At 33.9% G+C, this 17,273-nt stretch overlaps 1 protein-coding gene across 1 annotated transcript in view; it reads left to right on the top strand.

The window, feature by feature from the left end:
* The first annotated feature begins 4,319 nt into the window (after positions 1-4,319).
* LOC126755838 (uncharacterized) overlaps positions 4,320-17,273 on the top strand; it is an 84,034-nt gene continuing 71,080 nt past the window's right edge. Inside the window, exon 1 of the mRNA XM_050468556.1 lies at positions 4,320-4,388. Within this exon, the coding sequence (XP_050324513.1) occupies positions 4,320-4,388 (69 nt within the window). The remainder of the gene's footprint in view (positions 4,389-17,273) is intronic.

The following is a 17,273-nucleotide window of genomic DNA, read 5'->3' as shown; positions in this document are numbered from 1 at the left end:
TTTCGCATTTGATTACAAAATATATGCTCTCAATTATTAAAAATATATTTATATTAAGAGTTTAGACCACCTGGGAACAGTTTGTAATGCGTGAAAAAATAAAATTACGCATTGGATCATAAAATATACGCATTGAGTTCATTAAAATGTATCTCAATGTAAATCTTCAATATCTGGGAACAGTTTGTAAGCAAAGTAAAAAAACTAATTTACGCATGGGATAGTAAAAAATATGCATTGAATTAATTAAAAAAATATTCCTCTGAGGATTTAAAGAATGGGAACAGTTATAATTTTAAAGAAAAAAAATTTAAAGGGACATAGAACTCTTTACCCCAATATAATCTCTACAACATACATCCCATTATCATATTAACCACACCTAAATTGTATTATTACGATTATTCAAACCACTTTCATTGCTTTACTTCCTGTACTTTGTGTTCATCAAAATGGAACCAGAAGTGAAAAATTAATTAAGATCATAGCCAAATACACGCATCGGCAATACTACAACTGTCTTTAGTTGGTAAAATGTGTAAGCAAGTAAATAATTACGCTTGATAGTAATTAATGATAAAATCAGGCAATTGAATGGCACCAAAGAGATCATATCGGTTAATGGGAATTGAAGTTGTATTACAGATCAACAACAGGAAATCCAAAAGAAAAAAACATGAAGAAAAATTTACTGTTTAATTAGCAGATTATTTTAGAGTATTCAATTAAATTTTGAATATTTCGAAGAGTATTTAAGTCGAATTAAGTAACGGTGTCGACAAATTCGGTGAATGGAAATCGAAAATTATAAATAATAATGAAAACTAAATATAAAATATCCGTTTATTGAATAACAAAGCCACTACTTTACACTTTTGGCCATGAACATAAGCGACTGGAAAACATACATACATGTTTGTATGTAGAGTTATATACAAACTGATTACGAGAAAGCAAAAAGTGTGTCCGAGAGCGTTTACAGTTATCTATTTGATGTGCGCACCCGGTTGGACGACTCACCCAAAACAGGCACGACGCTGGTAATCCTGTCTGCAAGCAGCAAAGGCGCTGCGAAAGTGAGAGTGAACGAATAGATGGGGCGAAAGATCGTTACATAGCTGCCAATAGACGGGCTCAAGCACAATTGCCACGTTGAGTAAATGATTGAATGACCGCTTGACTGCACGACTGCTGCTGTTTGCTTGAAGGAGACCCACAGTAGACCCCCAGTGGGCGTATGTCAGTGCGCTGCCAGAGGTGAGCGCTAGCCTTAGCTGAAATGGCAAGAGAGTATCTAGTTGAGGAAAACACACAAAAAACAGTCGTCTGGAACCCGAATTGTCGACCAGTTCACGTGCTTTTGGCCAAGACTTTGCATTCACTCGGCTTGTTTTTGTTGCATTTTTGCTTAGCAGCGCAATGTGCCACACAAGGAAAATGTGTTATGAAAATTTTTCACGAATGCGTTGCATGCAACAAAACACAAGTGACGCGAAAAACTGTTGCACAGTTGAATTAGTGGCGCGCAAGCGTGCAGATCAGCAACGGGAAAAGCTGTAACAGCTACAAAGCGCACACAATTTTTGTGGGAAAAAGAAATGTATTGTGACTGAAAGTGAATTTCAAGTAAAGCAAAAGCTGTTGAAAAAGTGTTGTGAGTAAAAACTGAGCAAAAAAAAAAATGTTTAAGTTTAAACTTAAAAAATAAAAATAATTTTTTGTCGGAATTAAAAATAGGAAAAACGACGGAAAATATTATTAATATTAGTGATTAATATTAGTAAAATTAAGGGAAAAATTTAATTTTTTTAATGAAAAATTATTTAAACGCTTCGAGGAATATTGGTGAAACAAGCTGCCTATGAAAAAACATTTGTTTAAAGTCTTCAATTAATTTTTTTTTGTTATCATTACATTTTTTCTATTTATTTGCATTTGTTTTTGCTGTATAGCAAAATTTAAAATTTATGTATGTATGTGTTGTTTGGTACATGAAAATAATTAAACTGAACATGATTGCCTTAAATAATAATAAGCAATAATTTTCAACTAAAACAAAACAGCTTTAAAAAAACAAGTATTAAATTTTTTTTATTTAAACAATTTATTTTATTCATTAAAAAAAAATAAAAATTGTATAATTTTCTTTCTCTTATTATTTTTTTTCTAAATAAAATTTAATATTTTTTTTAATAAAAAACTTTAATATTTTTTCAAGTTGTTTTGCTTTTTGTTGTATTTTAAAATTTAAATGATGTTTGGTATATTAAAAAAGAATAATTAAAGTCAAAGTGCTAAGACTAAAAAACGTATTAAAATTTACATTTTTTTGTCTTGCTGTGAAATTTTTAAATTGTATGTTGGTTGTTATATTAAAAACAAACTAAACTGCAAGTGATTGCACTAAGAATAAAAAAATTCAAAAAGATAATTTTTTTTTTAATTTTTTTCTTTTTAATGAATTATATTTTTTAAGCTGTTTTTAGTCTGAAAATTGTGTGTTGGTAAATTAAAAAAAAAAATAACTGAAAGTGATTGCTCCAAAAAAAAGCTAGATAATATTATTATAATACTAAAAAAAGTTAAATAATATTATTATAATATTTTTTTTTTATTTCATTTCATTTTTTTTTTTAATAAACACAATTTTATAATTTTTTTATTTAATTTTTTTTTTTAATCTGATTTGCTTTTTGTTGTATTTTAAAATTTCGTGTTTTAAAAATTAATAATTAAATTAAAAGTGCGACTCTTAAAACAAAAACAATAAAACTTAAAAAAAAATGTGTATTATTATTTTTTATATAAAATTTATTTGTTTTTTGTAAAATTTTAAAATTATATGTTGGTTGGTATATTAAAAACTAACAATTAAATTGAAAGCTTTTACACTAAGAAAAATTAAAATATTAATAAAATTTATTGATTAAAAAAATTTAAAAAAAAATAAAAAACAAAAAAAATTAAAAAATTTATTTTTTTCTTTTGAGTTTTTTATGTTTTTGGTGCAAAATGTTAAATTTATAGGTTGGTTAATAAATTAAAAAAAAATAAAAAACAGTTATACTAAAAATTTAAAATTTTTAAATTTATTTTTTTTATAAATTACATAAAATTTTAATAAGAAAATTTTTGACATAATACAAAAATAATGAACAATATTAATTAAACAAAAAAAATTTAAAGTAATCTAAAGAATAATATTAAGGGAATAATCATAATTATTTTATAATATTTAATTTATTAAAATTAAATTAACTACGATTTGTTCAAATATTAAAATTTAATTTATTTAAATAAATAAAAATTAATATATTAAATTTATTAAAATTATAAAAATTAAATTTAAATTAAATTAAAAACTTAATATACATATAAAAAATTAAAATAAAATTAAGAATAAAATTTTTTTGCGTCATCGCGTTAAAATATTAATATTTTCATTTTTCAATATTTTATTTTCTTTAGCAAAAATATCAAAAGTCTAAAACATATCAAAAAGCAAAAAACAACTATAATAAAAAGTTAAACGATTTAATAATATTAGTTTTTCAACATAATGAGAATCCAAAAATATTTTTTTTGCACAGCAATTTTGAAATATTTTTTAAAATTATTCTTACTATAATTTTAAAATTTTTTTTTATAATTTTTGGTTTGATGGCAGCCTTTTTGTGCGTAGAGACATTCATAAATAAAATATAATAAATAAAAACATAAAAAAAAATTATAAATATAATAAAAAAAATTTCGGCTTTCAAAAATATATTTAATGTGAATAAATATTTCCCTCTTTATATCACACTCACAATTCGTAATTTGCAAATTCCCCACCAACACCTAAAAGTCAGTGTGAAACGCAAATATTTTGCATAAAAAACTACAGTTAATGTAATAAAAGCACTAAACGCTTACAGAAACCCGTTAAATATTCGCGACCAACGCTGGTATGCTTTTGTTGTTTCATTGTTTATTGTTGTTGTGGTCTTTGCCCAACAGCTGCGTGCAGTGACTTTGAACTTGGCTCGTGCAGAGTGCGTAAAGTGTGCATAGCTCGCGCTTCGAACGACAGCAACAACAATAACGCGGCTACAAATATTTGCTTGACAAAACCCACAACAAGCAAAGAAATATACACAATTATCTACAACAACAACACAAGAAATTTATCGAAAAAGCGCCAGTCATAACCACTTCCACTTAACTTGAACGGGCACTGCGATACCGTTAGCGCCGCTCACGCCGCCTGCCACTGCTTGCCAACCTGCAACAACTCGCTTAATTGCAGTGTAACCTGCAGCTGCCGATTTTGCCGCAAAATGTATACGAAAATGCTGCCGACTCGCAGGTTGGTGGCACTTGTTGCTGCCACCTTCACCTTGGTTGTGGTAAGTCGAAATGCAAATTTATACACTGCGAAAATTATTTAATCATATAGTTTCGGGTTTGCTTTTATTTTTTTTTTTTTGTTTGCCTTGAGAAAATTTTTAGGAATACTGGTAGGTAAGGGCCTTTGTGATACTCTACATCAGCGCCTTCACAAAAAATTTGAGGTAAACATATAGTCAAGCAGTGAGCAAAACAACAACTATTAAGTGAACGACTCCAACTATATACCGATTAATCCTTCACCATAATCGAACTACTCTTACCCTAAGGCTTCTTTCGTATAAATCTTTGACTTCATCGCCTCATCAGCTCTCGTGGCATTGCGCTCCTTATTCTCTTGATTGGGGGGCATATAAAATTTACAGTAAATTTTCCACCCTAGGACAAGGACTGAATTCATTCATTAATTAGTCATAACAACAAACTTTCTTTTAAACAAAATTCATTTCAATTCATAACGGTACTACGATCAATGTAAAGTTGGGGGCAATGAAAAATAAAAAATATATCTAAAATTAATTTTCTCGATTTTGATACAAGTTTTGGCGCTTTTTACTTCACTGTGCTATCTTCTCTCGTGGGGTGTTTTGGTAGCCGTTTGGAAAAATGCTTTAGAAATTACCTTTTTATGGAAGACTTGCAATTCCGCCTTAATAAATATTTCGGGGTTAGTCAACCCTAGTGTTAAATTAGAATTTATCGTAAAGTGCGACATTTTTGATGTTATACATACATACTCAGAATGTTTTGACATACCGCTATTTATGTTGCTTACAGTAACTTGAAATACGCTTCTCGGCTCAAAAATAGAATTAAACCGCGTACATTTTAAGCGAAAATTTTTTAGAACTTTGCTTGCAACACTGAATACACGCATAATGCACGCTGATCATCATTTTAATGAAATTTTTTCAAATGCCTACACAGATGGCTGAAAAGTTGGAAGTTGAAGTGAGAAAAACCAGAACATGTGATCGTCAGAGTCTTCGAAACCATAACCCATCTCAAAGCTGTGAAAACTTCAACTAGATTTCTAGGTTTCTGCATACATTCCACTCATTAACACGGTCATACATGATTTAAAAACGCGGTTTTCCAATGAAGTTCTTGAAAGTTTCAATTTGAGTCAGCTGGTACCAAAATTTAACCTAAACTTAGAAGAAAATGAGATAACTGTACTCATTAAATGCCTAGTTAGACGTTTTGGGAAAAGCTTTGCCATAAAAGAAAGCGTTGCAATCGAAGCTCAAAGCAGAAGTATAGCTTTAGCAACAACAGTGGAAGATGCTAATGACTACAAGAACGCAAGTGGTTTCTGCCTTAGAATCCGACAGCACTTGCGATAAAGATATCTGATGATTTATACTCTTCTTCACGTACTTTGCGCTTTGCAGCCACAAATGCTATCGCTGAACGATCCTTTTCTTCTTTGCGCCGAATCGAGACTTGGTTCAGAACAACGATGGTCCAGAAAAGATTGAACGGCTTAGCACTCCTCAACATAAAGTACGACATTGCTGTGGAACCAGAAAAAGTAATAGAAAGATTTAGTAAAATGAGCAAACACCATATTGATTTTATGTTGTAAAATAATTATTGAAATATGTATAAAAAATAAAATTATTGTCTACAGTTAAGCATTTCTGAAATCAAGTACAAAGCTATATAGATCCACCCGTAAAATTCTACTCTGGATCCGTCACTGGGTAGACTACCTTTTTGTTGCCAGTTGTCTTTCTGAAAAGTAGGAAAACCAAATGCTGAAAAAGGATCGCTCTTCACTTCAATGCGAGCTTTCAAATATCGACTGAAGCAATTGCATTATTGAGTACTCAAAACATCGATTTGATGAATCATCCACCGTATAGTCTTGACTTGGCACCAAATGACTTCCCTCTATACCTGCACGTGAAAGATAAACTAAGAGATCAACGTTTTTCAACACCTGAGGAGGCAGTTAATGCGTTCAAAACGCATGTTATGAAGATACCACAATCAAAGCGGCGAAAGTGCTTTGAAAATTGGTTCAAGCGCTTTTATGAAAAACAACAAAGCGATTTCCGGAGATTAAAATATTTTTTTAGTTCTCGAACCCCGAATCTATGTATTATTATTATTTTTTTATACTTTTGCAAAATGTTTGTATTACGTAAAAATATTAGATGACGAGGCGACTTGAATTCTGTGTGACTTGCTGTCAGTCCCTCTATCCACCTGTGCAAACGACAGCTTGTCTAAATATTAAGATATCTGAAAGTGCAAGGATTTGCCGGAAAGAAAGTGAGAACGAGTTGGTAGATCGGCGTAATCGAACCTGTTAATTGAGATATATGTAAAGCTGTAACTTGGCGTGGGTAATTGCAAGTGGAAAGGGCACCTGTGGGCTAAAAATAGGTAGGTGATCCGCCCTCTAATAGGTTTAATGTACTTTTCTCCTAAACCACTAAAGCCACAATAGTGAAATTCGCTAAAGACAAATCTTATGAAAACCCCTATGAAACGTCTAAATATGGATGGAATCAGATTATGAGCCCAGCCGTCTTCCTACTACAAGCAGAATAAATCAATAACTAAATACGTCAGAGACATTGATGACCAACTTCAGCCAAATTCGGTAAATAACATTATCCTGTAGATTCCATGTCACATTGTGAAAATGGCAGTAATAGTAGCCACGATCATTTCACATATAGCACAATTCTAATTTCCATATGATTTTTTCCATTTCCATTGCACATACCAATGAATACATTTGGATAAAATCAAATAGTAAATTTGAGGGACGCCATTTCGAGTCTATAAATTGGCAAAATCGGATCGAAATTGCTCAAGTCCCCACATTCCGTATATGTGTAACCCAGAGCGTTTGTCTGATTTTTTTCCAAAATATCAGTCTATCTCTTAAGAATATTATTGAAATTCGAGGAAAATCATTCTTTGATAATAATGAACACTTGTGTCAAAAATGTGTTGAATCTGGTCAATACTTCCCGTAGCCCACATATACCTAATATGAAGATTTTTAAACGTCCAGTTGACTTTATACTCAATATATCGTCCAATGTGGGAGTTATTTTAATAAAATTGAGAGAGCGTATTTTTCTAATAACGGTGCATCTTCGTAATATGGATAAAATTGGGTTAAAACTTACCGTTGACCTTATACTATAAATAAAAAGCCTTATGCACTGTAGGTATTTTCTGGCATTGATCCTGACAAGTTGCAAGAGTATGAAATGTTCGCTCACAACCGAACTTATAGTAAGTTCAGAAGTCGAAGCAAGAACATACCAGAATTAGAACTCCTTAATTAGACCCTAAAAGGGAGGAACAAAAAATCCTTAAAAAGTAATCCTTAAAAAGTATTTTTTGTTGACAATTTGGCCGGCCGAAGGAAATTCAGAGTGCACCATACCTCGATAATCGTAGAAAACTATCAATCAAACCTTAATTTTTTACCTGCTTTGACGTGGTTTTTTCGCTTCGGCTCACCCGTGCTACGATATTCGACCGATTGATCGTCTGTTTCTGGGTCGTAAGCATAGATCCAAGAATCATCACCAGTAATAATACGTTTCACGAACCAACCGTAGTGCTTTCACTTTTCTTAAGCTACAATTAATTTTCAAAATGGTTTTCACTGATCTTTCCGATATTCGAAAGATGCCAGTAAAATCTCTGACTGTAAATCGTCGATTCTCAAACATCAATTTTATTGATGGGTTGTTCATCAACTAATGTTGATGGCCGTCCTGAACGTGGTTCGTAATCAACACGTTCTCGGCCCTCTTTGAATAATTTGTACCAATGAAAAACACTTGCTCGCGACAAACAATTGTCACCCAAGATCTTTTCCGATATCCTAAAATTTCGGAAATTTGATTCCGCAAACAAAATTCAATGAAAGCTCTTCGTTGAATAAGGCACAGATGTCACTGACCGTTATAGCAACAATGGATTTTCGAGCGAAACTTAAATTAAAAAAGTCTTACTATTTTTTGCCCACAGAGGTATTTTAACAATTTTTATACATTCACCGCTGCTTGAGGGAAAAGTACTTCTAATTCAAAGACCACTTTTATTTTCATTGCATTTAAATTTTTTTGCAGCGATCCATATTTGCGTACTAATTAATGGAGCCAACATAGCGAAAGGGAAGTGCTGCCACCTTATGGCAGTAATAAAGTCCGTGAATAATTTTTGCGCATTTCTTGCTCTTCACATTGTTTTTTTGCAGCATTTTCACACTCAGCCACCGCACTTTGTCGACAATTTGCGCATGCAAATAAAACATAGCAACAACAACTGCAAAAACAAACATAGATTTTTATCACTCAACGCCTTATTAACTTCCATCAGCACTTCAATTCACTTTACCGCTTAGTTGACTTGACTTTCCGCACTTTTCACTGCAACAGCGTGTTGCATGCAACACAACTCATACATAAGTAATTTTATGTAAATGTATACGTATGTATGCTTGCATATTTATGCCACTTAATTTTTTTAACTTTCGTCAGTTTCCTTCATTACTTTTTTTGCGTTTTGTTATCATTTGCATTTGCTAGCTTTGTTGTTGTATTTCCTTTAAGTTTTTCGTGCATTTTTCTGTGGACGGAAGTTGTTAGCTGCATCTTCCTCTCTCATTTATAGCGTAATTTTCAATTGCAAATTAGTGTGGCTTATTAAATATCGCTGGTTTTTGGTGTTGTTGCGAATGTACGATGTATCCAATTCTCTTGTTCACACCTTCTAACTTCCTGGGATAAACACTTCAAACATTTATCTCATTTTTGCAATTAAATTTTCATACAATTAGATTTTTTCAACTAATATCTATTTAATTTATGCCTTTTCGCGTATATAGTCCTCCTTCTTTACCCACTTTCTCCATCTCTCATAATTTTTAGTTACTTTTTCACATTTTTATTTTCCTTTGCATCAAAATTTTCGCAAAAATATGTTGCACCTAAAATTAATGTTCCATAGCAAACAGTTATGTCCATTGCCAACGGCGTATCTCGTCGACAATTGCCACTTACAATTGCCGTTATAAATCATTCTTAATGATAGCGCTTAGCCAACAGATGTATGGTGGATATGCAACTAAATATATACAAACACATAGATCGTAACAGTTTGGCAAAATATCAAAAAGATTTTTTATTTCACTAATTTTTATTCTTCTATAGGCGACCAAATCTTCTGCAAATAATTAGTTGACGCAAACATATTAATTTTGAAATATTGTTTTGACAGCCGGCCACTTTATTTGACTAATGAATAGACTTATTAAAATAACATGCTCAGATTTTTCTCAACTTGTTGCCAGTTTGTGCTTCGAAGCCATGGCGAAGTTGGAGTTAACGCTTTAACTACAAAAAATTATATGGATGTATTACTTTGTTGCAGAGTGTACACTATAAACTGTTTTTACCTAGCAAAGTGGTCGATGCATACTAAAAAAAACGAGCTGAATTAGATCTTTCTTCTTCTTTGATCAGATAATCTCTTCGTTTTAAGTCGAAAAATAGATAGAGAAGAGTGCAGTCCCTTTGGGCTCAATGAGCGTTAGATGCACAAAACTACTCGTAAGACATTTAAGTGTTGCTACACGTTTGATTGTTGTGTTGACTTATCTTCGTTATGATTTTTGTAGATAGGCATTCAAGGTTTGGTACCTGATGGATTCCAACTGTTCTACGTCAGGATTTCGATCGAACTAGGCGCTCGCAAAAAAAAGTGTACAACCGTTTCCTTACTCCCTTAGAGCTTTCTGCTGGGCCAAATAGTGTTGTAAGGAAGTCCCACGGTGTCCAATGCACCGTTAAGGCAGCTGTAAGTCAATATATACTTTTGCAGTACCTATTTAATAAGCCCTTTTCGTTGTATCTGCTTCGCTATCTTGCATTTGTTTAAATACATGTAGATTTCCACCTGTTCTAAGCTATTGGTTAAAATTGCGTATTTAACTCCCTCTTCAACGTTCCTAGTGGGCGCGGTATTGTCTTACATTCGTCAAGAGAGCTTAAGGCTTCCTACATTTTTTGACTACGCTGAAATTAAATTGGCGTTGACAAGGCTAGCCTGCCTATCTGTGTTTATGGTAGTTTTCTATATTCTCCCGTAACTATTCAGTTGAACACCACAGGCCTTTTGTATGCCTGGTACTTCTGCTAACTGAGTTTGATAGACGGATGTAGAGAAATTTTCGGAGTATACTCCCGTCCCTATTCCACAGTCCATTTTGGACCCGTAGGTATAGATTGAGAGTATTCTCCTCCTCTACTAAACCTCTTCTTCATTAACCACAAGAGGTAAATGGCACTATTGAAATCCAACCTTGGGTTGTAATCTGGTCTATTTAGATTTATTTTGAGCTGATTCAGAATATCGCTATCTTCAAAACTTTTAATGTTCCAACAACCTTTCTTTTTGATTTCTTATAGCAGGAAATGCTAATGATTGAGTTGAAGTATAGTAGTATTTCTTTCAGTGCCCCCAAATGTTCATTCGGACGACATGACCTAGCCAGCGTAGCCAATGTCTTTTAATTCGCTGAACTATGTATGTCAATGTCATCGTAAATGTCATACAGCTCATCGTTCCATCGAATGCGATATTCGCCGTGGCCAACGCGCAAAGGACCACAAATCTTTCGTAGAACCTTTCTATCGAAAACTAGTAACGTCGACTCATCAGATGTTGTCATCGTTCATGCCTCTGCACCATATAGCAGGACGGGAATAATTAATGACTTATAGAGTTTGGTTTTTGTTCGTCGAGAGAGGACTTTACTTCTCAAATGCCTACTCAGTTCGAAAAAGCACCTAATGGCAAGAGATGATATCATTATCATCGGCAAACGCCAGCAGCTGCACACTCTTATAGAAGATTACACCTGCTCGACTAAGTTCTGCAGCTCGAATTATTTTCTCCAGCAGCAGATTGAAGAACTCGCACGATATGGAGTCGCCATGTCTGAAACCTCGTTTGGTATCGAACGGCGTGAGAGGAGTCTTTCACGATCCTAACAGTTAGCTCACCTTCAGCCAGAAACAGCCAGGTTGTATTTTCCTGTGCCGATGAAACCCGTTTGGGATGTTTTATCGTGAAGCTGGCACTCTTGCGCTAAAGATACCTTCCTTGCTCAAGCGTTCTATGCCAAGCACTATTTTGGTTCCTTGTAGAGGCTATTTTGTCACAGAAGATTGTTTGGATCAAAACTGGAAGTGGTGACTTTTCCCAAGTGAATGGCGATCAGCGAACTTTCCTCACTTGCGTGAACTTCTACACATGACACCATCCTTACATGAGATTGTGCAAATAATTTAGGCAGTGGAGTCCCGTTGTTTGAAGTAGAGTAGAAATTATTAGATGCGAAACTAAGTTCTCGCTATTTTTTGAATGAAAATACAATTTATTTGTAAAGACAGTATTACAAATGAATTATTCGAAGTATTGTCAATCGCTAGTCACAACTTCTTCCAAACTTTCCCATAAAACTTGAATACCATTACAATGAAACTGTTCATGTTATGATGCTATCCACAAATCAAGACATTTTTCCATGAGTTTTCTGAGTGGAAGCGCTTCTGAGCTAGAGCATGTATAATCGAACGGAACAAATAATAATTGGACGGTGCAAAATCTAGGAAATATAGCGGGTGGGGTAGGACTTCCCATTTAAGCGTTTCCAGATAAGTTTTAACGGTTTTGGCAAGGTGAGGCCGATATTGTCATATAGCAGAATCACTTTTTCGTGTCTCCCTGGTGTTGCAGTCATGAGGAATCAAGTTCCTGGTTTCTGATTCATTCCCAGCTCATGTGGTGGCTTTACAAAGGCTTGACGGGGGACTTCCATTGCTGAAGCAATCTTTTCATGAGCTTCATTCGAATCGTCATCGAGCAACGTCTCCATATCATCGTCTTTAAATGTTTTTGGACTTCTTTCGAATGGACGGTCGTTAATACCGAATTTATTGTGAGGTGACAAGCTCAATCATATTCCGTTCACTTTAAAACTATTTAACTATATCTGTGGTATAATATAATAATATCCTTCACAGTAACGGATAAAAAATTTTTTTCTGGGTTCAACATAAAACGTTTTCCTTCCAACATATTTTTAATTATTTCTGACCACAAGCCATATTTTATATTTCTAACTCAATTGAGTCTTGATTCAGCTCAACACTTTTCATTCAGCATGGGTTGTTATTACTTTAAATAATAAATTCGCACTAAAGCCAACTTTCCCGTCGAAACTGCCAATCGATAACACATATTTAACAAGAAATATTACATTATAAATTCATAAAAATTCACCATCAAACCAATTTGGGTGCCATACCAACAATTTAGATGCATTCAGCGCGTCTTTTGGCACCGAAAACTTTCACTTTCAAGCGCTGGAAAACGTTGCCAATAATGCAAATAATTATGAATTCGTGGATCAGCTGAAGCCATAGACACACACACGATCAGGCATTTATAAGTAAGCAAAAGCAACAACGACGACAACTGAGAAGCTGAACAAAGCAAGGAAGCCTCTGTCCATTGTAGCCGAAATCTCAATCGTCGCCAATCTACGGCAATCATTGGTGAGTGAGAGCGACCAAAGAATATGCTACGTAATTGAGCCGAAGAGTTCGCGTCAAAACAAAAGACTTCGCTGCTACAGTAGCTAACTGAGGCCGAATCAACTTTCAACAGGCAACAATCAACAGAGTCGCAATTAAACTGGTTACGCACGCGCCACAATCGGAGACCGAGGTGCAGGCTAAATTGAATATTGAAGCGTCTGCATCGTGTTTGTGTCTGTTGTTTGTTGATCTATGGACAAACGCGAGTCTTTTTTATGCCTTGAAATGTCGTGTCGTTCAAGCCAAATCGAGTTTAACCAGCCTGATGTCATTAACTTAAAGTGATTTATTAGGAAATGTAATTGACCATGCTGCATTGCATAATAACAACATGCCGCACATCACAAGCCCAAACGACGCATGTTGCATAAAACTGCAAGTAAAAGTTTGTCGTCAACTGATTATGTATTAGATTTCAATAGTGTCTTCAAGTATACAATTGACACAACTCACTTTACGCAAAATGCCTGCCCGAGCATCTTCTTCCATCGATAAATACCGGACACAGCTTTTGAAGCTTTCGGCTTCATCGGATCTTATTACAAATTTCTCCGAAGTCGATTGTGCGAAGAACATTTGGATATGCTATACGAAGATCATTGGTGACCGTCTTGAACTATTTATAAGGACTTGAATCTCTGTTACAATCCTTTCATTAAAATCTAAATTTCATTTTCATGTTCTCAAGCTTATCAACGACAGTTTGAGCGTATTTGCCTTTGAAAAACTCTCCTAGAGTTTAGAGAGAGAGAACTTATCTTAATCTATACACAAAATTCCTATTGGCACTCGATAGAAGAGACTGTTGTAACTCTTGATATGAATACTAACTGTTCACTGTTTGGAGGCGACTCACGCCCGCAGGATGGGGTTGACAGATCGAGAAGACTGCAGGAAATGTTTAAAGCAGTGCACCAGGCAAACAATGCACTATGGGCCAGCGGACCGCTTTTTTTGGCAAAAAACCATTTTTTTTGCATCGTTCAAAAAAGGAAATTAATACATATAATTAATACCACTATATTTATCTAAAAAAAAAAAATTATATGGACAGATGGCAATCCTATTCATTTACCGTACGTTCAAAGATGACATTTCAATCATATGGTTTTTCGTGATTCGTATGAAGAATAATAACTCAAAACGCAAGTGTTTCTAATAGTGAAGGGTGAACATTTTTTTTTCTTTCTAAAAATGGAAAATCGTAATCAAGGTATTTTATATAAAATGGAATAGCTGGCATTTGTTTAATCATTGTTGTGAGCGAGTTTTAATTTCGTGTAAGTATGTGGTTTTGTTGTGTAAATTTATCAGTCGTGTTTATGTTCTGTGGATGTGAGCGTTACTTCATTTTGGTCCCTTTTGTATAAACAATATGAACCTGATTTAAGATTTCTGTTGAAAGAGTCGCTTAAATCTCCGACAAGACCATTGAAAATTAAGAAAATTATTGTTTCTACAAAGAAAAGTCCAATTGCGTTATCTGCAGAAGAAGCTTTAGTGTTTTTATTTGAGAATAACTTGAGCAAGCAATAGTACGTAAACATGCAATTACTAAACAAAGCTCGTAATTGCGACATATACCCTGCGTACAATAAGTTAATTGAATGCAAGCTTCACTGTCGGCCAGAGGGGATAACGAATTGTGAAACTTACGTAGAAGTTGCTTTACAAAAACTGGTAGACCACACTGCCAAGAGAATTTTATTGCTACAAAAAGAAGTTATTGAACAACTCTGAAGCTACATTATATTAAGCTACGGTTTCGATGGTTGAAGAGTATGTTCAAACAGATGTTTAACGAAAACACGCCTGAGTCCTTTGATCAGTCCCTCTTTGTAACCTCAATTATACCTCTTAAATTAATATCATTTTCGAATCAGATCATTTGGCTTAACCGCACCCCTCAATCCATACGGTTTTGCAGACCAATTAAAATTGAGTACGTTAAAGAAACTAAAGAACATATTTTAGCTGAAAAAAATAAATTAGATCTGCAAATATCTAGTTTAGCGCCGTTAAAATGGGATTTGGAGGATGGTACGGAAATTATCACCAGATATGATTTATAAATGACATTGATAGATGGCAAGGTTTTGAACATATTAACCGGAACAAATTCTACTCAATCTTGTCCTATTTGTGGTGCAAGTCCGAAACAATTTATGTCTATAAGAGATCTAAAATCTCCTGTTTTTGCACCAAAACCAAGCACTTTAAAGTACGGCGTCAGTCGATTACATGCTTGGATACGATTTCTGGAATTTGTATTACATCTTTCGTATAGAATCGGTATAAAAAAGTGGCAAGTAAGGAATCCGGAAGACAAAAATACCATTAAGCAAAGAAAACAGGAAATTCAGAAAAAATTTTGGGAGAAAATGTGATTGCATATTGACCAACCTAAGTCAAATGGATGTGGCTCAACAAACGATGGGAATACGGCTAGAAGAGTGTTCGCTAACTTAGAACTATTTGCATCAATTACTAATGTTGACATTGATCTATTGAGACATTTTCATATAATACTGGTGTCAATTTCGTACGAATTTCGCATTAATTTTAAAAAGTTCAATGATTTCTGTATAGATACTGCCGATTTATATTTCAATAAGTACGATTGGTACCCAATGTCGGCAACAGTCGACAAGATTTTAGTTCATTCGGCACAAATAATGGAGGCGTCTTTAGAAATGAGTAAGAAATAAGTTTTACAAAAAAGATCGTATTGCTCATGCGAGGAAAAATTCACGAAGTAACAATATTGTCGATGTGTTTAATAGAGCTATGGATTCTTCTGACCCTTTGTTATCAAGTATCTGCTTAAATAATTGTACTAAAAATAAATTAATCCGAAGAATCCCACATGAAGTTACTGAACTTTTAGAGTTGCCTGCTGTTCCAGACAATTTAGACGTGGCTTCTACGTCCCGTCATGAAGATGATGATGAAAATTGTAGTTCGGACGACGATATAGAGATGCTCTCTGAATATTCTTTTGAGTTAGAAGTTGATATTGAACAGGATTTGGAATAATGTATGGTTATATTGTAATGCATTTAAAAAATGATCTCACATGCCTGTTATTAATGTTCTTCCTTAGACAAATTTGTAGCTGTCGGGAAATCCGGTTGTGTTTGCCCGAAATGCACTCACTAATAAACGTAAACATTTAAAAACATAAACTTTTTTACTTTATACTCTCCATTTTTGCATAAAATAAATTCATTTTTATAAACTATTGAAACGTTTGCATATTACAGAATTTTTAATATTTTGTATCTACGAGGGGTAGGAGTGGCAGTACTCCGACTACCCTCATTTTTACAAAGGTCTATGTATATGAAAAGCATTTGAGCGAAGCTTTAGCGATCTACGATTTTCTCTGATTTTATGCCAAAAATAATGGTGCGCTGGCCCATAGTGCAATGGTGTGAACTTGTCACACATTGGCAAGATTACGCTGTAAACATCTGAGATCTCCACGATGACTATGATACACTGGCGGATATATAAACAGTGAGGCCGCAGAGTCTGTTAAAATTCACGTCAAGTGCTGACGTCCTAATGGGTGATTACTCCCCTTGGACCTAGCAACTAAACTCCATCTGGTATCGCAAATGACCAAAACTGGTCTATGCGTGGCTTATTGGCCTACCAGATTAACTTTACCTATCTTAACATATGTATAGTACTGTAAACTTAAATAAGTCGCTTAAGTCCCGTTCAGCACTTACTAGTTCATAGTAGTATAACAAATAAGAAAGAGCAGAGAGATACTGACACTGGTTGCAACTTAAGCTAGCTCCAAGTGAAGTTCATGAATGGTGGGTCTAGATGAGGCAATGGGATAACAAAATAGGTCCAGTTAGATCATTTTATTATATGGCTAAAATTCTTGTAACTGTAAGTTACGAAAAACACTCTAAATTTTGTAATAATTTTCATTGAAAATTTAGGCGTTCAATGCTCTTTTTATGAAAGTACTTCTTGGATTACTTTCCGTGAAAATAGCTGTGATTATCGTTTTAAAAACCTTTAAAGAGGCCCATTTGAGATTTCTTAGATAACAACTTTTCGTCTATAAAACGAGATTGTTGTTCGTATAAGATTTATAGTGTTTATTAGTAATTTTAATTTTAAGCGATTTTTTTTTTGAAACAGTCACAGGGTTCTCATATTCCATGCTGCACATAAAAAGTTTTTGTATCTGCCTCGAGCGAGATCAGTAAGTGTAGT

This window comes from Bactrocera neohumeralis, chromosome 4 (genome assembly GCF_024586455.1).
Source record: "Bactrocera neohumeralis isolate Rockhampton chromosome 4, APGP_CSIRO_Bneo_wtdbg2-racon-allhic-juicebox.fasta_v2, whole genome shotgun sequence".
NCBI classification, from domain to species: domain Eukaryota; kingdom Metazoa; phylum Arthropoda; class Insecta; order Diptera; family Tephritidae; genus Bactrocera; species Bactrocera neohumeralis.
This window is presented reverse-complemented; position numbering and strand designations above follow the sequence as displayed.